The 24837-nt window shown below is 45.4% G+C and overlaps 1 protein-coding gene and 1 long non-coding RNA gene across 3 annotated transcripts; both read right to left on the minus strand.

The window, feature by feature from the left end:
• Positions 1 to 5903: 5903 nt before the first annotated feature.
• ZNF26 (zinc finger protein 26) lies at positions 5904 to 23752 on the minus strand. 2 transcript variants are annotated; one of them, XM_042961643.1, is made up of 5 exons: positions 23483 to 23752; positions 23318 to 23370; positions 13368 to 13494; positions 13007 to 13102; positions 5904 to 8029 (listed from the first exon to the last, which is right to left on the minus strand). In XM_042961643.1, the coding sequence occupies exons 2-5, from the start codon at positions 23348 to 23350 to the stop codon at positions 6681 to 6683; spliced, it is 1605 nt and encodes a 534-aa protein (XP_042817577.1). In that variant the 5' UTR covers positions 23351 to 23370; positions 23483 to 23752; the 3' UTR covers positions 5904 to 6680. The 2 variants fall into 2 exon arrangements, with proteins under 2 accessions (XP_042817577.1, XP_042817576.1); XM_042961642.1 differs by having other exon boundaries at positions 5904 to 8032.
• LOC122232429 lies at positions 17382 to 23311 on the minus strand. The gene is made up of 2 exons (XR_006209771.1): positions 22304 to 23311; positions 17382 to 18682 (listed from the first exon to the last, which is right to left on the minus strand). It is a non-coding gene; the product is annotated as an uncharacterized LOC122232429 (long non-coding RNA).
• Positions 23753 to 24837: the final 1085 nt, after the last annotated feature.

Here is a 24837-nt window from a genome sequence, read left to right on the forward strand (position 1 = left end):
AGAGAAGTTTCATCTATTAGACCGGCCTATAATATGTTTTTCTACGGTCTCTATCCAGATTTGGTGTGAAGTTTATACTAGGGTTGTAAAATGAATTTAGGAGTAATCTATCCCTTAAACTTTTCTAATACTGGGGTGCCTGGGTGGCTCAGTTGGTTAAGCATCTGAGTCTCGATTTCAGTTCAGGTCATGACCTCACGGTTCAGGAGTTCAGTCTCTGCATCGGGATCTGTACTGACAGCGTGGAGTCTGCTTGGGATTCTGTCTCCCTTTCTGCCCCTCCCTTGCTCATGCTCTCTCTCAAACGAACACTAAAAAATAAAAATTTTCTCATACCGTTGTATAACACAATGATGATCAAGTCTGTCAATGTTTTGTACAGTTTTACTGTTCAGTAATCTGAGCTTGCTACATTTCATTGAGGAACATTTTAACTACAGTGCAATTTCCTTATTTGTTACTGACTTGGTAAATCTTGCTTTTTCAGCTTGGTCAATTTTGGCCATGCAAGAAAATGGAGACGTGTGCAAGAAAATGGAGCTATTTTATCTAATTTTTCATATTTAGTGGCACATGGTTACCCTTAGTATTCTCCTATAATTTTAAAAAATATGAATTATCTGTATTTATGTCCTCTTTTCATCTAACATTAGTTACAAGTTCTCAAGTTCTTTCTCATGAATGTTCACGACTCTGTCATCCAATCTGAGAAACAAGAAATTACAAGGAATTTGCAGCTTCTATTTGCTGCTCCTCTGCACAGACAGACACCAACACAAATATTTCAGTTATCGTCCTTTCTTTTGTGGTTCATCATTTTATCACAGATACATGCCTGCCTAAATAATATGTAATTCCATTTCACTTTAATTTGGCCTTCAACAATGGGATTCTGCATAGCCTTCTGAGAGTGACTTTCATCACTCAGTATTATGTATCTAATACTTGGACGTGTGGTTTATGCAGTTGTAGTTTGTGTCATAGTACTTAATATTCCATTGACTGTATATACTATTCATTCCCCTTTTACATCTTTAATAGACTTATTTCGATTGAAACTCTTATTGAGACAATTGTAAATTCACCTGCAGTGTAAAAAATAATAGAAAGAAATCCCTTACACACTTAGCCCAGTTTACCCCAATGTTACCATTTTGCAAAACTATAGTGTATCACAGTCGGAATACTGGCATTAATATGGTCCACAGTACTTATCAAGATTTCTCCAGTTTCACTTACACCCGTGTTCATGTATTAGGTTCTACTCAGTTTTACACCCGTGTAGGTTAATGTATCAATAATCACAGTCATGATACTGAACAGTTCCAACACCACAAGTTTTCTTTTACATGTTGTGTTTTAATATATTTTTTAATGGATTCATTTTATTAAATCGCATTTTGTAAAGTTTCTGGTATGCAGAAAATAGCATTGATTTGGATATATTGACCTGATCTGATGAATCATTTTTTTTTATTATTTAGAAATTATTTGATAGTGATGCAAAGTTTTAAAAAATCACATAATTATAGAATTCACAGAATAGTGAAGAATTCCTAAATACATTTTACCTATATTCCCCAAATGTTAACATTTTACCATGTCTGCTTTCTCTATATAAGAACATATTTTTCTGACAGACATAATTCCTCTACACTCCTGAACTCTTCAGTGAGTATTTCCAAGTCATTCCATTATCTAACCACAGTAAGTTATCAAATTGAGAAATCGAACATAAATGCAGTTCTATTATCAAATACACAAAACTTGTTCAAATTCCATCAGTAGTCCTAATAAAGTCCAAGAGACAAAACGTGGCTTCAGTATCCCTGCTTGCTCGCGCTCTCTCTCTCTCTTAAATTAAAAAAAAAAAAAGAAAAAAACTTAAAAAAAAAAGATAATCATTGTCTTTTTTAAAGTTTATTTATTTTGGGAGAAAGGGAGAGAGAGAGCAGGGGAGGGGCAGAGAGAGAGAAAGAGAGAACCTCACGTAAGCTCCAGGTTATCAGCACAGAGCCATCCAAGGCTCTATCCCATGAACCATGAGATGATGACCTCAGCCAAAATCAAGAGTTGGATGCTCGACCGACTGAGCCACTGTCCCAGGTGAGCCAGGTGTCCCAAAGATAATCATGTTTAAGTGAGGTCATTGGGAGGGGCCCTAAGCCTAGATGACTGGTATCCATATAAAAAGGAGAAATCTGGACACAAATATAGACACACACAGGGAGAAAATGATGTGAAGAGGCAAAGGAATGGACAAGCCAAAGAGCGCAGCTAGCAACAAGATTCTTCTTTCTCAGCATCAGAGAGAACAACTCTGTGGCACCTCGTTTTCAGACTTCTGACCTCTGGACCCATAACACAGCAAGTGTCTGTTGCTTAAATCACTCATTTTGAAGGACTTTGTTATGGCAACCTAGCAAATGAATAAAGGTCTCTGCACTGGAAAGCAGGGTGCTGCTGCAGCAAATACCTTAAAACATGGAAGCAGGGCACCCGGGTGGCTCAGTTAAGCATCTGACTTTAGCTCAGGTCATGATCTCACAGGTGGTGAATTCAAGCCCGGCATCAGGTCAGCTTGGGCTCTGCACTCTCTCTCCCTCTCTCTGTATCTGGTGGGATTCCCTCTCTCTCTCTGCCCCTCGCTCACTCGCACGCTCTCATAAAAAAATAATTATATATTTTAATGTGGAAGCAGCTTTGGATTTGGCAGAGAATGGCACCTGGTATGAAAAACCTGGACTGCCTTCTGAAGACGCTGTTGGTAGAAACATGGAAGTCCAAGGTACTTCTGGTGTCAGGTAACAGTGAGGAACATGGTACTAGAAACTGGAGAATAAATGGTTTTTGTAATGAAGTGACAGAGAACGTGGCTAGACTGTGTTCTAGTGTGTCGTAAAAAGCAGAACTTAGAAACAATGAACTGGAATGTTTAGCGGAAGAGATTTCTAAGCAGAGCGTTAAAGACCTGGCCCGACTTCTTGCTGCTAATAGTACAATTTGGGAGGACAGAGGTACGCTGAAGAACCAATTGTTAAACAAATTTGGAAGACCCTCAATTTACCCATACTGCAAAAAATGCAAAAGCACGCTCTGGAGAGAACAAGGATGTGGCAGAACAGCAGAGATATTAGGTGTGGGACTAAATCCATCAACCGACTCAGCAGAAATGTTACCAGCTTGGACTGATGGGGACAGGGACGGGTTGAAATGAAGGAAAGTCGTTGGATGTCTGGGGTTCTACAGGCAGAAGAACAGGCTGATAGAGCTATCTAGATGTGCACACAGGTCAGAACGACCTTGAGGGCAGAACCACCTCCTTGGTCCCAGAGGGTGAAGCCACCTTTTCAATTCCAGAGGCGGGGCCGCCATCCAGGATGAGAAGCAGGGCCACCACCCCAGTGGGCTCAGAAGACAGAGCATTTAGCCAAGGAGAATTATTCTCAGGCCTTAAAATCTAATGGAATTTGCCCTATTTTGGACTTGCTTAGGCCTCACAACTCCTTTTCCTGACTTCTCCCTTTTGGGATGGGAAGGTCTATCTTGTGCCTGTCTGATCACTGTACTTTGGAAGCTGAGAACTTGTCTGATTTCACATGTTCCCAAAGGGAGAGAAACGTTGCCTCGGGACAAAGCTACCCCAAGTCTCACACACATCTGATTTAGATGGTATTTAGAGGAGTCTTTCAAGTTGAGCTCCCTTGCTTGCTGGGTGAATTAAGCCTTCAGGGGGTTTGGGGCTGGGGGGAATGTACTTTGCATATGAAAAGAACACGGATTTGGTGAGGGGGAGCAAGAGGGCAAACTTGTGGTTTGAATTGCGTCCGTTCAAAAAAGACGTATTGGATTCTTAGCCTCCAGTACCTCAGGATGTGAAGTTAATTAGCAATAGTTTCTTTATGGAAATAATCACGTGAAAATTAGATAACAAGAGTGAGACTTAAGCCAACGACTGGGATCCTTATGAGAACAGATTTGGGCACAGAACTGGTAGTATTGAGCCCTGGGGTGTTGGCAGAATAAACCTGCTCTTGCAAGGTTTTCTCTTCCACTTTTTCAGGGAGGGAAAGGGGCCCTACATCAGGAGTTGGCAGGTTTCCTGGGCAACAGTATCTGTCACAGCTCTGCCATTGTAGTTAGTGCAAAAGCCGCCAGACAACACACAAACGATTAGGCCTGGCAGTGTTCCAACAAAACTTGATTTATGGATGCTGAAATTTGAATTTCAAATAATTTTTTCAATTCGTGAAGTAGTTTTGATCTTTTTGCAGCCATTTAAAAACATAAAGACTTCTTGGCTTGCCAGCCATACAAATACAGCCACACAAATACATACAGCCATAAAAATACATTAAAAAACATAAAGACTTCTTGGCTTGCCAGCCATACAAATACAGGCAGCAAGCTGCATGTGACGGGTGAGCTGTAAGCTTCCAACATCCAAGCTACGTATTTCTAGAGCCTCTAGTGACGTCTGCCAGGAGTTTGCTAGGCCGAGTCCTCAGACTCCTGTCAGCTATCAATACAAGAATCAACAAGAGACAACTTTTTCTAGACCAATACTTGTTTACATAAGGGATCAGCGAGCACGTGAAATGGACGGCTTACTTCAGCAAGACAAATGTCACAGTTAATACTCTTCCTTGAGAATAGATTTCAGGGCTTCATGTCTGTCACTGCTTAAGGGCTAGTATGAATGACCAGGAGTAGCCACCCCACCTCGTCTCCTATTTCTTCATAAATTAAAAACTCTTCTTTGGCAACAGTCCCTCAGTGTTCCCAAAATCTAATCATCAGGGGTTACAAGGTTCTTGGTGTCCACAAGGACACTATTTCATACTATGGGCTAACAGGTTTCCATACTGGAATGTAAACAGAATCTGATTTTCTTCTTGACCCAGGAAGAGAGAGACCAGACCGCGAGTGGGGGAGGGGCAGAAAGAGAGGGAGGCACAGAATCCAAAGTAGGCTCCAGGCTCCGAGCTGTCAGCACAGAGCCCGAAGTGGGGCTCGAACCACAAACCGTGAGATCATGACCTGAGCTGAAGTCGGACGCTTAACCGACTGAGCCACCCGGGCACCCAGGAAATTCACTCTCCTTGAGGCGCCCAGGTGGCTCAGTCGGTTAAACATCTGTCCGACTCTTGCTTTCGGCTCAGGTCATCATCTCCTGGTTCGTTGGGTTCAAGCCCCAAGTCGGGGTCTGCGCTGAGTGTGGAGCCTGCTTGGGATTCTGTCTTCCTGGCTCTCTGCCCCTCCCCCACTCACAACCTCTCACTCTCTCAAGATAAATAAATATTGAAAAAAAGAAATAGGGCATCTGGGTGGCTCAGTCGGTTGAGTGTCTGACTTCAGCTCAGGTCATGATCTCTCGGTTCCTGAGTTCAAGCTCCATGTCAGGCTCTGCACTGGCACTGTGGAGACTCCCTGGGATTCTTGCTCTTTCCTCTCTTCTGCCCCTCCCCACTTGTGCTTCTGCTCTCTCTCAAAATGAATGAATAAACTTAAAAAAAAATTAACTCTTTTTAACTTTAGCAGAAAAAAAACACTTTTACTGGAGAGGAGGAAGCACACAGGCCAGCAAAGCAGGTGCAAAGAGAGACAGCACCCAGAGTTATTCTGGGAAACCAGGAGGGCAGGAGGAATTGATGGTCTCAATTCTGGGGCAAGAGTAAGTGAGTTCCCACACTTCCCTTCTGGTTCATGTGACGCTGAATCTGAGGCTCAAAATCTAGCAAAGACCCAGCAATGGCTGATGAACAGATGCCCGGAAAGACGCCAACCGGACAACGCGCACGAGAGGTGCTTCTGCAGAGAAAACTAGTTGTGCTCTTACCCGTGAACAGACCCCGCACTGCTAACATATAATCCACGTTCGTTCCAATGAGTTCTCTTATGCAGCAGCTGCGTAATAACTGCCAGACCCACTTACGTAGATCGGTGAGTTTGTCAACTCATTTAGGGAGCAGTATCTTTTCATTATTAAAACCAACATTATTTCTGCTATATTGCTAAGAAATGAAGAGACAATACTGATATTTAGCATTTAATATGGAGAATATCGGGGGGATGTTATTCCACAAGCTACCAAATATATGTCTAACAAGTTACGTTAAAAAATAAAATACCAAAAATTTTTAAAAATGCTATTCAGTGTTACTCAGGAAAGTCACACTAAATATCTCTCAACCCTCAGAATATGTTCCTTGCCATTTTCCTCCACCGCTTTATTTACATATCAAAATAAAAATCAACTTTATACTCCACCATGAAAAAATCTACCATTTATAATTGAGGTTTTCTTCAATCTAAAACATAGCTTCAAATCTGGAATGTGACTCTCCACATATAACATTTTCTATGGGACAATGCTTTTCCAATTTATTAAATTTAGAAGGTTTTAAATACGAATTCTCTGAATTTTATCTTCATAATGACACCACCGCATCTGATGTCACCGTTCCTCACTCCTTCAGTTCTTGTCTACAGAGACTTGTAGGCCTTACTTCTCAAAGCTTTTGCCCATTCTTCCAAATATGACCGTCTCTCTCGGACTCAATCGGCAGGAGTGTATTTTTAGGACTTCCCGCTTGGTGCATCCCGCCCATATTATCATTTAGTCTCCTGAGGATCAACTTCTATGAGAGAGTTTCTAACATCTACTTCACTTCAATTTCTCACTTGTGAGTTTTTCGATGTATACGAAGCCCTGAATTCCAACAGAAGGACTTCCCGCATTCGGAGCATTTCCACGGTTTCTCTCCTGTATGAACTCTCTGATGTTCACTGAGGGACGACTTCTGGGTGAAAGCCTTCCCACATTCACTACATTTAAAAGGTTTCTCTCCTGAATGAGTCTTCTGGTGTATCTGAAGTGAAGCCTTCCTAGGATAGGCTTTCTCACATTCGCTGCATTCGTAGGGCTTCTCTGTTGAGTGAGTCCTCTGGTGTATAATTAGCTGTGATTTCCCACAAAAGGCTCTCTCACAGAAACTACATTCATAGGGTCTCTCTCCTGTGTGTGTTCTCCTGTGTATAACGAGGTAGGATTTACTGCTGAAAGCCTTCCCACACTCACTGCACCCGTAGGGCTTCTCCCCGGCATGTGCTCTCAGATGCGCAGTGAGCTGCTCCTTCCTACCGAAGGCTTTCCCGCATTCACCGCACTGATAAGGATTATTTCCCGTGTGGATTCCCTGGTGAACAACAAGTTGTGTCTTCATATTGAAGGCTTTCCCACAATCACCGCACTGGTAAGGTTTCTCGCCTGTGTGCATCCTGATGTGAACCAGGAGGTAGGACTTGCTCCTAAAGGCTTTCCCACATTCGCTGCACTTATGGGGCTTCACTCCCGTGTGAGTCCTCTGGTGTACAACAAACGGGGACTTCAGACTAAAGGCTTTCCCACACTCGCCACACTCATAAGGTTTCACTCCTGTGTGGCTTCTCTGGTGTAAAATGAGCTGTGATTTCCAGCTATAGGCTTTCCCACAATCACTGCAGCCGTAAGGTTTCCCTCCCGTGTGAATTTCCTGATGGACGATGAGCTGTGACCTGAAAGAGAAAACTTTCCCGCACTCACTGCAGGAGTAGGGCTTCTCTCCCGTGTGGACTCTCTGGTGAGCATTGAGGTTTGACTTCGCACTGAACGCCCTTTCACATTTCGTGCATTCGTAAGGCCTCTCTCCCGTATGAATTCTCAGATGGACGATCAGCTGTGATTTACAACGAAAAGCTTTCCCACATTCGTTACACACACAGTTTTTTTCTATACCGTGAGCTCTTTGATGCTTAAGAAAATATGATTCTTCGTATCCATGAAACTTATCAGGATTTTTTCTCAGACAGTTTCTGGTTGAACCTGAGTTTTGTGTCAAACCTCTTCCATGTGTGTTATACTTATGGATTCTCTGTCTTGAAGAAACATGGGTTCTGCTCAGATTAAGTTTTCCAAATGCACTACAAGCATAAGTTCTCTCAACATTTTCAAGCTCATCTGGATTTTTCTGGTACCATTCTTTCCAATCTTCTAAGAAAAAAATACATATATATATTTTTAATCATCACATGTAGCTGATATCAAATTAGTTTTAAAACTGCCACGTAATGAGTCTTTTTTTGATAACAGACCTCAGACACTGGTTCGAAAGAAATACTGGCCAAGTGTACATGCCTTCTTTCTGAGCTGGGGAGCACGAGGAACGACGTCAAACCAAGCCCATTACGGAAATACGGGTGGCAAATTAGCAGTGATTAAAAATGGTTTTTTAAGTTTATTTGTTTTGAGAGAGAGAGAGAGAGAGAGAGAGAGAACATGAGCAGGTGAGCAGGGGAGGGGCAGAGAGAGGGAAAAGAATCCCAAGCAGGCTCTGCACTGTCAGTGCAGAGCCCAACGTGGGGCTCAAATTCATGAACCTCGAGATCACGACCTGAGCCAAAACCAAGGGTCAGACACTTAACCGACTGAGCCACCCAGGTGCCCCCAAAATGGCTTTTAAAACAGAGGCTTACAAAGCTTAGCCTGCACTTAGGAGCCAATGTCATTTATCTGATATCGAAATGTCATTATTACAGATGCTTATTACTCAAAAAGTGAACTGAGACAATACAGAGTAACTAGGGTATAATATTCAGACAGGTACAACGAGACACTAAAAGACTGAGTTAGCAGGGCTCCTGGGTGGTTGAGTGTCCAGCTTGGGCCCAGGTCATGATCTCACAGTTCATGAGTTGGAGCCCTGCGTCAGACTCTCTGCTGTCGGTGCAGAGCCCATTTCAGATCCTCTGTCCCCCTCTCTTCCTGCCCCTCCCCCACTCACACTCTCTCTTTCAAAAATAAATATTTAGAAAAAGTGAAAATTAAAAAAAAATAGAAGATTGAGTTAGCCACATGAAAATTAAAGCAAGAGCATTTCAAACCGAAGGAAAAGCACATACAAAGTTCTTGAGAAGGGAACCTGCTTGGCACAGTTAAGGAACAGAAAAAATGGGGCACCTGGCTGGCTCACTCAGTAGAGCATGAGACTCTTGATCTCAGGGTTGTGAGTTCAAGCCCCATGTTGCATGTGCCTTCTTTAAATAAAAATTAAAAAAAAAAAAAAAAAAAGAAATAGAAAAAGGTCAGGATAGTCAAAACCCACTGAATGAATAGAGTGAGGCAGGAACCAAACAGGCAAGGCCATGACAAAAAGTTTTCATCTTACCAAGGGGTTTTAATTAGAGAACATCTTGATTCGTGTTCTGCTTTTAAGTATATGTATCTATGAGAGACAGAGAGAGAGTGTGCGTGTGGGGGAGCGACAGAGAAAGAGGGAGACACGGAATCCAAAGAAGGCTCTGAGCTGTCAGCACAGAGCCTGATGTGGGGCTCGAACCCACGAACCGTGAGATCATGACCCGAGCCGAAATCAAGAGTTGGATGCTTAACCGACTCGCCCCTGTTCTTTTTTTTTTTTTTTTTTTCCAGAAAACATGTTTTGAAACATTTTTTGGGGGAGAGAGCATGTGTGAGAGCGGGGGAAGGGCAGAGGGGAGAGGATGGGGGGAGAGAGGGAGAGAGGGAGAGAGGGAGAGAGGGAGAGAGGGAGAGAGGGAGAGAGGGCGAGAGGGCGAGAGAATCCTCCACATGACACAGGCCTCAATCTCATGACCCTGAGATCACGACCTGAGCTGAAATTACCAGTTGGACACTTAACTGACTGAGCTACCCAGGCCCCCCTTTCATGTCATGCTTTTAGAAGATGTTTGGCTGTGAAGTAACAAATGAAGGGGGGGCGCCTGGGTGGCTCAGTCGGTTAAGCGTCCGACTTCAGCTCGGGTCACGATCTCACGGTCCGTGAGTTCGAGCCCCGCGTCGGGCTCTGGGCTGATGATGGCCCAGAGCCTGGAGCCTGCTTCCGATTCTGTGTCTCCCTCTCTCTCTGACCCTCCCCCGTTCATACTCTGTCTCTCTCTGTCTCAAAAATAAATAAACGTTAAAAAAAAAATTAAAAAAAAAAAAATGAAGAGAAGGGCTGACAGAGCAACGAGAAAGCCGCTGCAGTAAGGCAGGAAGACGTTGATAGTGGCTCAGACTGAGCTCTGGAGCTGAGCAAATGTGCAACATACACGGAGACAGAACCAAGAAAACCTACCAAAGGACCAGATGAAGGAGAAGCTGAGAAGGGGACGCTTTACTAACGCCAGATTGTAGGCTTGAGAAACGGGGTGCTGCCCTTGCAGAGGGAAAACACTGAGAGACCCATGTTTGGAGGAAAAACGAAGGACTTTGTTTTGAATCTTACTACACTAATGATCCCAGTCAAATATCCAAATGGAGACAGTAAGCAGGCACACGGACCACAGGTCAGTGCTCAGTGAAGAGGGGGCTGATCTCCATGCTGTGATGGACAGGACCCCCCAGGGCAGGGGTACCAAAACAGCCCTGGAGCGGATGACACTGAAGGCCGCACAGCGATGAGGCCCAATCACACCGTGGTGAGTGTGATGTCCACACAGGGCGCCTGGAAAGAAGTGGCAGGTGTGGGTCGAGCACTCATCGGGGTACAGCCTCATCATCCCACGACAGCTTCACACCGTGGAATCATCAGGAGCTCTCCTGCTTCCTGAGGACCTCCTGCTAAACCCTCTCTCCCTGTTCACGTGGAAACAATTTGGAGTATGGTCTGTACCTCAAAGCGGGCCCACTAAACTCAAGAATGGGGGGATGGGGTGATAATACCAAGACCAGTGGCTAGAAGAGAGGACTTCTCAGGCTTGAAGACACGTCCGGACAATTTTTGGTTGTTGTTACTGGCTTAACAGAATTAGTCAGGGAAAAAAAAAAAAAAAACTAACCGGAAACTTGTGAAGTTTTGAAGGGAACCTGAGCCTGATCTGATAACAGCCTATGATTTTTTAGCCCTAAATACCCCCAAATCTGCACCAACAGACACGGGCCATTCTCCCCAAGCCTTATCTCACCAGGGGCTGCACAGGACAAAAAGAGAAGACTGAACAGGGAAATTACACCAATGCCAGGGCAAGAAGTCCTCCTTGAACTTTTTCCCAAGGAGGAGAGTGTGCGACAGACCAGTGATGACTGCCATCCCTCATCCACCCCTCTGGAAAGAGAAGCTTTTACCATAGCTTCCAGTTCCTTCCCCACTACCGCATGTGTCTAGAACAGACCGTCGATCTTTTCACCCCATCACTTCAGATCGTGAGGCCACAGCCACACCTGTCTGCTGATACCACACACGTCTCAAGAAATTCTGGACTTGGGACTGGAGTCGGGACTGGACTCAGGTCCAGGATAAGAACATGTACCGCTCCCCGGAGAAGCGATGACCGTGTTTCATGTTCACATTCGCACATTTAAAGGCGTCCAGGTGGCAAGAAGGGCAGTGTGATGAAAACCCAGAGGCAGGACCCTAGCACACACTGTTCACTCCACTCCCAACGGTACTGCCCTCCTCCCGAGCACCAGCCCTGACTGGGGAGGACAGGGCCCACGTGGGGCTCCACCAAGCTCTGCCACCCCGCCCCCGCCCCCCGGCTAGTTCAGACACTGGCATGTCAACTGTAAGAAGACATGCCGGCAGGCTTTGAGAAAAATTCTGGGGACTGATGAAAGGGATTTTCTGGAAAAAACCAGGGCTTATCCAGTGACTGTGTCTTCAGGTGATGCCCGGCATGAAGGTACCCACCTGGGCAGAAGAAAAGTATAACATCTGAGGGTGAGAAAAGGGACACACGTGGCACCTTGGTCCCTGACATCACCGAGCTTCTGCGCTGAGCCACTGTGGAGCTGCCATCCTGTGCCAGACAAGCGTCACTTGAAACTATAAATTCTTTAATGTTTACTCAGGTTGAATCTGGGATGTAAGATACTTGTGTATTTCTTCAAACTAGTGACAGGGACGTTTATGAAAATAACTACAGCAGGAACAGCTAAAGAAAAGACTAGAGTTCTCAAATATGGCTAAGAATCTGAGCTGTCCACGCCTGGGAAAATACTGATCCTGTCTGGGTGACAACTGAGGACATAGGAGCTATGGAGACACCACCAAAGGTTCAACTACTAGCAAAAACAGAAGCAGAACCGATATTAGCAAAGGAGAAGGGAGACGGGGCACCCAAGGAGAGCCTGCAGAGCCGGGTCGTGGTAGCTCAAGTGCAACAGCAGCAGTAATCAAAGTGAGGAAGGCACAGGGGAAGCGTTCTTTCCCAGTTCTGCTGCTGAGAATGAGTGAGGAAGCCCGGCTCTCTTATGAGCATTTATAGCCAGGACGAGAGGGCGGGAGAAAGAGGACAAGGATGTCCACAGGATGCTACAACACGGGGGAAAGAAAGCTTAAATCCTCAGGGCGCAAGAGACTTTCAGTCGTTACAATATCGGCAGGAAAGAACAGGTAAATTTGGGAAACTCTGTACGACTCCGAAGGGAAGAGCAAGGAGCCAGGAAATGTAAGGTGACAAAATCACTTAATGACACAGGTGAGTCCGTGGTAGGTTTTGGAATCCTGTTAAGAAAAGTGCCCAAGAAAGCAACAGTTGTAATTTCAAGGTGACCAGTTTGAGAAAAGGAAGCGCTGAAATAACGCAACACAATGATGCTGAGCAAAGGACGAAAAGACTGAGGGCTTCATCTGTGGAAGGAAGAGAGGAAGTACACATAAGGAGAGCAGAGGGCACGAAGCCACACAAAAGGAGAGGAGAGAGGACTGTTCAGAGGCTGGGATGGCTGAGGCGGCCCTGGACCACGGGGGGAAGGAAACTAACCCAGAAAGCATCTGAGCAGAGTGCAGACAGGAAGGGTGTGCCTGCCCCTCAGAGCTAGAGACAAAAACCCACACGTGGACAGAGCGATGGTCCCTTCCTTTCCGAGGAGCTGGCTTATGGGCCCGTCGCGAGCGCCCCCCATGGTTCAAGGGCCTCAAAGGAAAGTTTCCGCACAACACGGCCTAAGTGCAAGCCGTGCTCCACACCCCCACCCACACCTTCCTGGTTCCCACTCACCCACCTGGACAGCTCTGACGGGAAACTTTGGCATTTATTATCCACGGCTCCTCTCCTTGCTCCAACTTGAAGATTAAATCAGGTTTGGTACCATGATACCCTGTTGATGGAAAATCACAGAGGATGTGGGCCGAGCTGCTAGGAACTCAGGGGTCTGGAACTACAAAGTGAAACTGCTCACTTGCACTTGGGGGGAAGATTACAATTAGGAGATGAGGGCCAAATAGGGACTAGGAGCCTTTGACCTCCAAAGCTCAAGTGCATAATCATTAAGTACTTTAGAGACCTCAGGGTAGATAAAGAAAAGAAAAAAGGATGGCAACTTATAATTCGTGATCGGAGTTCAACGAAGAAGCCGCACTTACCCACAGACACCAGGTGGCTATAGTTCTCCAGTATCACATCCCTGTACAGGTACTTCTGCGCAGAGTCCAGTAACTGCCACTCATCCCGGGTGAACTCCACAGATACATCCTTGAATGACAACAACCCCTGTAATAATATACATCCCATTCAATCGGATGCCACCGCATTAGGTGATGTGGACAGATGTACAGGAGCCGGGAAAGGAGAAATGTTCCTCCATAGACTGACTGCCTCCTGTGCCCAGTTCAGCACAGGCTTTTAGAATAAAAGCAAACCAAACCAAAAAAATGTTTGAGCTTCCATGTTCAAAATACTGTTTTTGATCCTGAAAATATCAGAATGAACACAACCAGCTTCCGCCTTCAAGAAGCTCTCAGTCTTGCAGAGGGAAATAAACATCTATACATGCATATGAAACAGGTGTTTCAAATCTTTGATAAAAAAAAATTATCCAGGATACATTTTGCCCAGGAATGGAGAGAACAATTCTAAACACATGGGAAGGGCTACCCTTCAAAGTAGCTGTCATCTTCACAGCTACTCAACCCATCTTGAGTCTCAGAGGGAGTGAGAGCCTGGCACCATAAAAAAAATTAAATACATAAATACATAAATACATAAATTAAAAAACAAGGGGCCCAGCAGCACGTGGGTGGCTCCATTGGTTAAGCGTCCAACTTCAGCGGCTCAGGTCGTGATTTCACAGTTTGTGAGTTCGAGCCCCATGTCGTACTCTCTGCTGACCGCCCAGAGCCTGGATCCTGCTTCAGATTTGGTCTCCCTCTCTCTCTGCCCCTCCCCCATTCGTGCTCTGTCTCAAAAAAAAAAAAAAAATTAAAAATTTTTTGGATTAAAAAAAGAAGGGATCCATTACTGAGGCCAAGCAGGGTTCCCTCCGGCAGACTCTGGGCCTGGAGCTCGTGTTGCAGAGCTGAAGACGATGGAGAGCCACTGTGGGTGGGGGTGGGCTGGCAGTTCTGTGTGAGCCGTAAGCGCGAACTACCCAGTAGGCTCGTAATAAATCCTTTCATGGGACCAAAAAAGTACTGATCGTTCAACAAGCATTTGTGAGTCACCGACAGTGCCAGGATTGTCCCAGGTGCTGGGGGCTCAGCAATGCACATTGGGTTTCTGTTCCTTCAGGGGGAGGTGACAGTAAACCTGTAACTACCCACCAAGCAGGTGGGGACGGCGCTCTGCCAAGACTCAAGCAGGGTAAGGGGACAGAGTTCAGGAAGCAGGCATAGGAAGATGGAGTGATCAGGGAGCCCTCCAGTGAGGCAACATTTGGCAGAAACCCAAGCGATGTAGGAAGGAATGTCAAGATTTCTGCAGGAAGAGCCCTCCAGGCTACATGAAAACTAAGACACAGTCCTGCATGGCTCAAAGGGAATGGGAAGGTCTTGGGGTTCCATTCCAAGAGAGGAGGGGCCGTCGGAAGGCCTCAGACAAGAGCAGAGTGGTCTGACTCACACCTGACAGCATTCTTCCTGCCACGGAGGAGGGAGGGTCCTGGATCTGGGAGCCATGAAGGTGGCTGGTGTCAGAGTGAGAGCACTGGAGTAATAAGCAGTGGTTGGGTTCTGGGCATCAAGTGAGAACAGAGCCAGATGACATCCTGGTGGGTATGACATGGCCAACAGAGAAGGGTGCTGAGGAGGACGGCAAGGACGCGGCCCTTTAACAAGGCGAGGATGCCTGAGGGAGAAGAAATGAGGGGAACGAGAGGCTGGAGAAGCAGCCGGACACAATTCCCTGAAGCAGGCCACTGGGGGAAGGGAGGGAAGGAAGAGGCAGTGTGGATGTCCACTGAGCCCAGTCAGAAGGAACTGGTCTGTGTTCAGGGATTTCAGTAAAGCAGGAATCTGGTACATTGCACTCTGGGAATTCCTGAAGATGAGGATTCTGGAGCACTCTGCAAAGGCAGTGGAGAAGTGACACCCAAAGATTCCTGAACTTGATCCCCCTTGACAGGATCCCAACCCAACAGCGCTGCCTGCAGGAAGACCCTGCAGTGGGAAGAGACAGTGAATCTGGGGGAACTTGCAGAGGTGAGCGAGAGAGAATCGCTTCACAACATGGAAATACAGAGCGGGGCCCGTCTCAGGCTCCAAGCAACCGTGTTGGTGCTGGGCACGGACCACCTGACAACAGGAGCTTCTCTGGCCTCAGCACTGATCTTCCCAACCCAGGAGGGGCCTCCACAGGAAGTGGGAGTAAAGAGATGAGCCCTCCCATCTCTCCTCCGCAGCCTAAGTCCGGCGAGTAGAGGAGGCGGGAATAGAGCATAGACTGGACTCTCCAATATCTGAAAGTGACCAGAGAATCATGAATGCTCGCCGACACAACCGCCGGAGCCAGGGACAGGGAGAGTTGACAGGCATATCTGAGGTTGTGATGGAGAAAAATGAGGCCGCGACTTCCTGCATCCAGATCAAGCCCAGGCCACTCATCAAGCCAGCAACTTTATGGCGGAGGAGAAACCAAAGCAACGCACACCAATGTGACTGTGTAAAAGCTACGGCAGGGGCACAAGAGTGAACAGGGACCAAATGGCTGAGTGTGGGCACAGGATGGAAGAAAAAAGGTGCAGAGCAGAGAGTGGAGGCAAGCCATGAGGCTTATTTTAAGCTTTTTACTATATTTTGAGCTTGATGAGAATAAAAATAAAATACAAAGAAACTATTTTAAAAAGCTTTTATTGGCCAAGCCTGGTCAAGAAACACAGGAATTAAAAAAAAGAAAACTATTATGACCAGGACAGAGTCCATAACTCTGAGACTGTTAAATTCATGAGATTATTATACAGAGGCAATTCTACCATAATGTGACAGGTATGCTGCAAAAAATCATCACTATGCAAGGTCACACAGCAAACTCATGGGGATTATGGGGAGAATGGGGTTGGGGCACAACACCTTTGTCAGCAACACATAAAAATGAACACCAGGAACCTACCAAAAACAGAAGTTTTATGAAATATATAAAATATATAAAATAACAACATTTATGAAATATATAAAAATATTTCTTTTATTTAAGAAATATATAAAATGACAATATAGCACTTCACTTTGCAAGACCTGGTGTTTGGATGTCAGAGGGGCTGCAGCTGATCATAAAATAGTGGAAAGAGGCCTGTCTGAAGTCAGACAGAAAGTTCACACTGTTCCCTACGGTACCAACTGTGCTGAATTCACATTTCTAAAGCAAACATGGTGGCAGACCTAACTATATTTACAAATTTGTTCCAATAAATTTGAAAACTTAAGAAGCAAAAATCCTCTAAGAAAGTAAAAGTAATCTGTAAAAAACATGGATTTAAGTAATTGTTTTAAAAAAGTAAAAGTAACCAAAATTGGCCCAGAAATAATTTAAAAAGCAAGCTTGACTAATCAATGGTCACAAAATAAGTAGTGGGACGCTGGCTGGCTCAGTCAGAAGAGCATGCGACTCTTGATCTGAGGGTTAGGAGTTCGAGCCCCATGTTGGGTACAGAGGTTACATTAAAATCTTTAAAAAAAAAAATTAAAATAAAAAACCAAATAAATAAGTAGCAATCAAAGGCATACCCTCTTGGGGCACCTGGGTGGCTCAGTTGGTTAAGTGTCCGGCTTCAGCCCAGGTCATGATCTCATGGTTTGTGGGTTCGAGCCCTGCACTGGGGTCTGTGCTGACAGCTCAGAGCCTAAAGCCTGCTTCGGATTCTCTGTCTCCCTCTCTCTCTGTCCTTCCCCTGCTCGCATTCTGTCTCTCTCAAAAAATAAAAAATAAAACACACTAAAAAAATAAAACCAAAAAAAACCCCCAAAAAACCCCACAAAGGTATACCCTCTCCAGAAAGGCAATGGACCCACACTACATTTAAGTAAGTTCTACCAACATGGAAAGAACATAAAATTCCCAAAATGTCTAACTGATGTTGAGCCAGGAAACCATGGGATGCCCACACAGTATATCACACAAACTTACACAAAACCCCACAGACAAAACCAGGCAAGTACAGCACAGACTGTAGTGTTAACTCATTTATTATTAACTCTGATCAAAATATCTGGATAAAAATACTAGTAAAGTAACAAGGCCTGTACACACACACATAGCACTAGGACGAGGAAATTTATCCAAAAAATTAAGGGACAATCCAAAATTAACAAAAACCCCACAAAAATCTATCCGTGAAGTCACACTAGTATATTCATGGAGAACAGCCAACCAATCATTTTAATAGATGAAACAAAGTAATATAGTAGAATCCAACACTTAAAATTCAGAATTCAGCTAAAAGTAGATAGGAATTTTACTCTTTGACACATAACCCCAGACACTTAGAATTCCAATTACATTAAGTTTAAAAAAAAAAAAAAGGCAAGATTTACGGTGTAACAGAAAAAAAAGAAGTGGCCCCTGGGGGGTGGGGCAGTGGTGATAGGAAACACAACGGAACCTGCTAGGGGGTCGGAAATCTTTATTTTGATTTTGATTTGTCTTCAGTGTATGCTTCAGTCTTGTGATTTGTAAAAATATCTGGTCATTCAAATGTTCAAAACATATTTCTCACATGTATTTGGTCTTCATCCAAGGGTTCCTGGCTCACAGCTCCTAAAACCCTTGGAAATTCCCTGAGAAGTGTGATTAAGGTATCTTTTGTTATGTTAATGCGGCAACTTTAGGAAACCCTTAGGTAACCTACAGATGGGCAGCTGGTTGATGGGAGAGTGCCCCCCCACTTCTGCCCAGTCTCCAAGGAGGGGAGGAGGGCTAGAGGTTGAATCAATCACCAGCAGTCAATGATTTAATCAATCACACCGATGCAGCGAAGCCTCCCTAAAAACCAAAAGGCCTGGATTCGGAGAGCTTCCAGATTGAAGACGTGGAGAGGGGAGACTGGCGCACCTGGGAGGGCGCGGAGGCTCCAAGCCCTTTCCCCATGTGCGCTTCTAACTCTGGCTGTTGATTTGGTGTTCTTTACCATATCCTTTAATAGACGGGTGAATGTAAATTAAGTGTTTCCCTGAGTTCTGTGAGCTATTCCAGCAAATTAACTGAATCTAAGGAGCAAGTCTTTGAAACTTCCCATCTGTAACCCTGGTAACAACAGCCTGGGCCTTGAAACCTGTGGCTGAGCTTGGGGGAAGAAGGGCAGTCTGGTGGGACTGAGCCCTCAGCTTGTGAAATCTAGTGCCATCTCTGGGCAGACAGTGCTGGAATTAAGTTGAATTCTCAGACAACCTGCTGGTGTCCAAGAGTTGCTTGCTGTTGTATGTAGGGGAACTGCACCCCCACCCCTCTCGTTGGAATTGGGTCCAGAAACCTAAAAGAATATAAATAGTCTATTTAAGATTTATGCATTTTACTATCATTAAGTTAGAACTCAATTAAAGAAAAAAAAAGTCAGAAGTCACACAGGGATAAATATGTAAAAAACCATTACAGACACAACTATAAATATATTTTTTAATGGAAAAAAACAGAAATAATGTTATATAGAGTGAAACCCATTTAAATAATAACCCACACAAATAAACCAAATGTTTTAAGGATATAAACAGCTATACACAAAGGTATGTACAAAGATCTAGAAGAATATACGCCAAATTGATTACCTCTAAGGAGAGAAAGGGGAAGTAGGATGGGAAGATGATTATAAGAAACTGAATTGTGCTTTTTTTTTTTTAATTTTTAAAAATACGTTTACTTATTTTTGAGAGAGAGGGAAAGAGCGCGTGTGAGAATGCAGAGAGAGCAGGAGACACAGAATCTGAAGCAGGGTCCAGGCTCTGAGCTGTCAGCACAGAGTCTGATGCAGGGCTCGAACCCATGGACCGCGAGATCATGACCTGAGCCGAAGTCGGACACTCAACCGACTGAGCCACCCAGGCGCCCTGTGACTGCACTGTGTTTTAAGAGAATGTAGAAGTACCAAATTTGTCACCAAAAACTAATGATAGGAACATCCATACACGTGCAGAGTTGTTCACTGTTTCAAAGTCTGTAAGAGCAACACGCTCAACAACCTAAATTTCCATCAATAAGAGAATAGCTAAATGAGAATATGGTACGTCCATTCCATAGTGACGTTTTTTCAAATTGGAATATAATTATACACAGTATGATGCAATTCATATAGAAACAAAACTTTTCAAATGTTGAATTAAGCACACCTGACATTCCACCCCATCACCCATAAAAATCATAATTTTAATCAATTATTCTTAAAAATTTAAACATACTTGTCTCTCAAAAGAATAAAGAAACACAGCAATCTATATGTATTGCCACAAAGAATTCTAAAACAAATGTAGGGGAAATGGCAAACTGCACCATTTACAGAAGAGAAGAAAAACATAAAACCACGTTTCCAGTAGAAAAGGTCTGGGGGCACCTGGGTGGCTCAGTCAGTTGAGTGTCCAACTTCGGCTCAGGTCATGATCTCATGCTTCGGGAGTTCGAGCCCCAATTCGGGCTCACTGCTGTCTTTGGATCCTCTGTCTCCCTCTCTGCACCTCCCCTACTCATGCGTTCTCTCTCTCTCTCTCTCAAAAATAAAAAAAGCATTTAAAAAAAAAAAAGGGAAGGGAAGGGAAGGGAAGGGAAGGGAAGGGAAGGGAAGGGAAGGGAAGGGAAGGGAAGGGAAAGTCTGGATGGGAAGCCCCCAATCTGACTACCCTTTATAAAGCTTTTTAAATTTTATTTTAGGTAGGCTCCACACCACTATGGGGCCTGACTCAACCCTGAGATCGGGCACCCGCTACTGACTACCACTTGACAGAAGAGGAAGCCAAAGGGGGTTTGGCTGTGTCTTACAATCCCACTTTCTAAAAGGATGCAATCAAAAATTGTTTAATATGAAAGAGGAAAAGCAATACTTTTAAGCTAGAATACATGTGTCAATAAAATAACAGGGAAGGGAAAGAAAGGAGAAAGAAGAAAAGAAAGAGGGAGGAGGGAAAGAAAGAAGGAAGAGAGGACTGGGGAAAAAAGATGAGGTGTGTAGGCAAGAGCTGGCTTTCAGAGGTGAAGTGATGCCACGAACTGGAACAAAGAGGGAGGGAGGAAAATGAGTGTGCGTGTGTACACATGCGTATACACACAGACGAGGAAGAAAAGAGAAAATGACAGACTGAATATGGCAAATAGTTGACAATTCTGGGGCAAGGGTTTTTTGTTTTTTTTTTTTACAATACTGTACAGGAGTTTTTAATACTATTCTTGCAACTTCTCTACAGTTTGAAAATAATAACATCACATAAGGTAACATGAAATCTCCTAGGACTTTCCATCATGATCCTTCCCCTCACTTAAAGGGCCCTACACAATCTGGCCCCGGCTGATGCACCAACCCGATCCACTCCAGCCCGGGCTTGCTTTCCACCAGAGGCGCCTGCCACTTGCTTGGAACGCAACCCCAGGCTGCAATGCTTCCTCCCCTGCTACACCCACTGTCCTATGATCATGAAGTTATCACTCAGATTCTATTTATACGCTGCCTCGAGAGGAAGCCAATCTAAAGTAGCCACCCAGCCGCTCTCTTTCACACGTATGATATTCACAGCTGGTTTTGTCTGTTTATGATGCTCCTCTGGAATGTTTGACCATCTCCCACACCTTGCATGGGATCACAGACCCTGACAATCTTGTTCACCCCTACATGCCCTAGAAAATTACCTGGCGTAATAGTCAATAAATGTTTGTTAAGTCAAAACGTGCACTCAAGGGGCGCCTGGGTGGCTCAGTCGGTTGGGCGGCCGACTTCGGCTCAGGTCATGATCTCGCGGTCCGTGGGTTCGAGCCCCGCGTCGGGCTCTGTGCTGACAGCTCGGAGCCTGGAGCCTGTTTCCGATTCTGTGTCTCCCTCTCTCTGACCCTCCCCCGTTCATGTTCTGTCTCTCTCTGTCTCAAAAATAAATAAACATTAAAAAAATTAAAAACAAAAAAAAAAACGTGCACTCAAAACAGGCAAGTACTGTTCACGTTAAAATGTAAGGGGCAATAAGAGCACAAACTCTGAAAACACTGCTTTGTTTGAGTCCCTGCCCTGCAACCCTGGTCCCCTTATATCCTTTACCAGTTTGGTACCATGGACAGGTTTCCCAGTTTCCTTACCTGTAGAATGGAGACACACCTGCCTCACAGCGTCACAAGTCTTTCATGATTTCATACAAAGTACCTACCCAACTGTGGTACCTACTACTATTCAATAGTTTTAGAGCCTTCATTTAAAAAAATAAAGAGTCTTAATTTACTCTTGTTTACTTACTTATTCTTTATAAAGTATGAGTCCGCTCACTTATTTTACCTTTTTTTAGTTGCTATTGTAAACATATTTTCTCTTACTGTATTTTCTATATGGTTATGGTTTTGTTTGTTTGTTTTTGTAAGAAAGAGCAAGAGAGCGTGCACATGACCAAGCAAGGGAGAGGGACGGGGGAGAAAGAATCTCAAGCAGGATCCATGCTCAATGCAGACCTGACTAGATCCCACAAACCCAGGAATGACCTGGGCTGAAATCAAGAATTGGACACTCCACCGACTGAGCCACCCGGGCGCTCCTATATAGTTACTGAGAATAAAAATATCCTAGGGGCGCCCGGGTGGCTCAGTCAGTTGAGCACCTGACTTTGGCTCAGGTTATAATCTCGCGGTTCATAGGTTTGAGCCCCACGCCCGGTTCTGTGCTGGCAGCTCAAAAGCCCGGAACCTGCTTCAGATTCTGTGTCAACCTCTCTCTCTGCCCCTCCCCCGCTTGGGCTCTGTCTCTCTGTCTCTCAAAAATAAATAAACGTTTAAAAAAAAGAAGGATAAAAATATCCTGGGGATCCTGGGGCACCTGGCTGGCTTAGTCTTGATCTAAGAGTTGTGAGTTTGAGCCCTACATTGGGTGTAGACAGTACTTAAAAAAATAATAATAATAAATAAAGTAAAATATCCTTACTTTTAAGGTCAAGTGTATCACTCAGGCCACCTCAGTGAACTCCCTTCTTACTGGCACCCAAACTCTTGTCACACACGAAGTGTCGCACCACCTGAGAAAGGTCTCTGCTGTCAGTAATTTGCCTTACGCTCCACTGTCCACGATCTTATGTGATTCACTTTACAACACTCCCACTACCTCTCGGGAAGTGACCATTCCAACGTTCTCTCTGGTAGGGAAAAACTGCTTAGGATTTATAAATACCCAAGTCCAAAAGACACCATTTGTCTCATGAAATACTGCTCTGAAGTATTCCATTTCACGGCTTTTATGAAGATCTCTTTTCTCAAATTCACAGGGAAACAGCCACTCTCCCAAACTTCCACCTCTCTTGCTCCCTGGCCCTTCTGCACTACAGTCCTTCCTGGTCTTTGCCACAAACGCTCCATTTGGCCCTTTGCAGGGCGCTGTGACATCATATCCTGAGCTCCGACTAACATAGGGACCTTTAATCCGGCCATTTCCAATTGAGAACTCCCGCTCGAGCTAAGATTCAACTGTAGGCACCACATGTTCAACACCTACAAAGCTACACTCTTTTCCTGGATGTCGCTTATAACGTTCCCAAGACTGGAAGCATCACCACCCTGTCAAGAGGTCAGAAGCTCAGCAATCACTGTCAAGTCCCCTCTCGCTCCCTCCATCAATCACTTGGCTAGTCACCAGCCAGATCCACTGGCCCTCCCCAGCTCCAAAACTGCTCCCTCCTGCTCCCTTAACAAGGACCCTCATTTCCCCCAAAGTTCAGGGTCTGCAGCTGGCAATAAAGCATAACTTTCAAATGAGAGGACACCGGACACAAAATGCCAGAAAACAGGGAACGTTTCTAGAGACCAGAGAGACACGGGGAGAAGGGGGCGGGGAGGGGTGAAGCGCGGGAACACGCGAGTTCGGGCCCCGGTTGTGACCATAAGATGAACGTGCCCATCCTCAGTGCCGAGTCACCTTTTTAAAAACGAGAAAGTCCCTACTTACCCAACACGAAGCTGTCCGGAACCCGGCGGCCATCCCGTGCTGTTTCGTGCAGACTGCGGAGCAGAGAACCGAACCGTGAGGGTCTCCCTGCTGGTCTCACCCGCGCCCACCCAGGACGGACCTCCCGCCCCACAGAAGGTGGGTCCGCGGGCTCCCGTCACCTACCCGTCCGAGGCCTCGGGCCCCGGGCAGAAGAAGTCGGAGAGGAGTTTGTGCGGTGACGCGGCCCTGACACGGGAACCCCCGAGGCCGGCCTGGCTCCGACCACGCCCCAGACCGACCGTAGGGCTTAGCTGGCCAAGCTCCCGGTCTGCACAGGACGTGCCGGCCAGGGCTAAGTCTGTGCTTCCGCGGGTCCGGGGCCCCGGGAACTCGCAACTCCCGGGCCCGCTCCGGTCCACCAACACCGAGCCGGAAACAGCCCTGCAGGAGAGTACCCGACTACAGCTGCGGGTGCGGCGCAGCGGAAGTACGTCATGCGTCGATGCACCTGAAGGAACGGCCCCGAAGAAAACTACATCTCCCAGAATCCTCTGCGGAGGGTCCCTGTTCACTGGCCCGGCCTCCAGCAGAAGGCGGCAGTGCAGAGCGGACCAAGCCTGGTGGGTTAGTGTCGGTCCCCTCTGCGTTCCGGCCTCAGTGCAGGGACCGACTGGGTGAGGTCTGCTTTCAAACAAGACAGGGTTCAGATCCCAACGCGTAGCAGAGAAGGACACTTTGTAAGGCCACCAGCTGCCGTTCCCAGCGTTATAAAACAAGTCTTGAATAGCAGCGCACTGAGTAACACAGTAACTCCATACAAGAGAAACTACAGTAGGTGAAAAGAAATAAATAGAAGGGCACCAAGAATAGACACGAATAGACTCCTGGTCCAGATCAAACAATTATAACAATACAATAAAACTATAATGGGGCTCCTGGCTGGCTCCTGGTGGAGCAGGCGACTCTTGATCTCGGGGTTGTGAGTGCGAGCCCCACATTGCGTATAGAGATCACTAAAAAAAATTTTTTTTAAACCCCCCAAAACTATGAATAGCATATTTTTAAGTTTATTTTACTTATTTTGAGAAAGAGAGCATGGGAAGGGCAGAGAGAGGGGGAGAGAGAATCCCGAGTCCGATGCAAGGCTCAAACTCACAAACTGAACTCATGACCTGAGCTGAAATCCAGAGTCCATAGCCTAACCGACTGAGCCACCTAGGTGCCCCTGAACAGCATACTTTTAAAAGGCCTTTCTGCCTGAAAATCTTTTTTTTTTTTTTAAGAAAAGCTTTCTATTCAACAAATATTTGAATGAAATAGGGAAATAAAGACAAAAATGTAGGCACATAATTATGAATAAGGAGACCTGGATCAGCAAGAGACTAAAGTCCCTATGGAAAGATCAGGGAAGACTGTAGGATTAGAGCCTGTGCATTCACATTTACTTACATGACGTAAAATGGCAATCCAGATTGGAGGATTGGAGGCTAGCCTAAGAAAGGTTTTACGTGAGTTCTCTCTCAATCAGAGAACTAGGC

This window comes from Panthera tigris, chromosome D3 (assembly GCF_018350195.1).
Source record: "Panthera tigris isolate Pti1 chromosome D3, P.tigris_Pti1_mat1.1, whole genome shotgun sequence".
Taxonomy (NCBI): domain Eukaryota; kingdom Metazoa; phylum Chordata; class Mammalia; order Carnivora; family Felidae; genus Panthera; species Panthera tigris.

Excerpts from the sequence above, each read along its gene's own strand:
- ZNF26 (XM_042961642.1), bottom strand. The coding sequence starts at position 23,350 with ATGGCCGCCGGGTTCCGGACAGCTTCGTGTTGG. Across the intron at positions 13,495-23,317 it reads TCCGGACAGCTTCGTGTTGG|GGGTTGTTGTCATTCAAGGA; the intron begins GTAAGTAGGGAC and ends ATATTATTACAG. Across the intron at positions 8,033-13,006 it reads TTCCCGTCAGAGCTGTCCAG|AAGATTGGAAAGAATGGTAC; the intron begins GTGGGTGAGTGG and ends TTTTTTTCTTAG.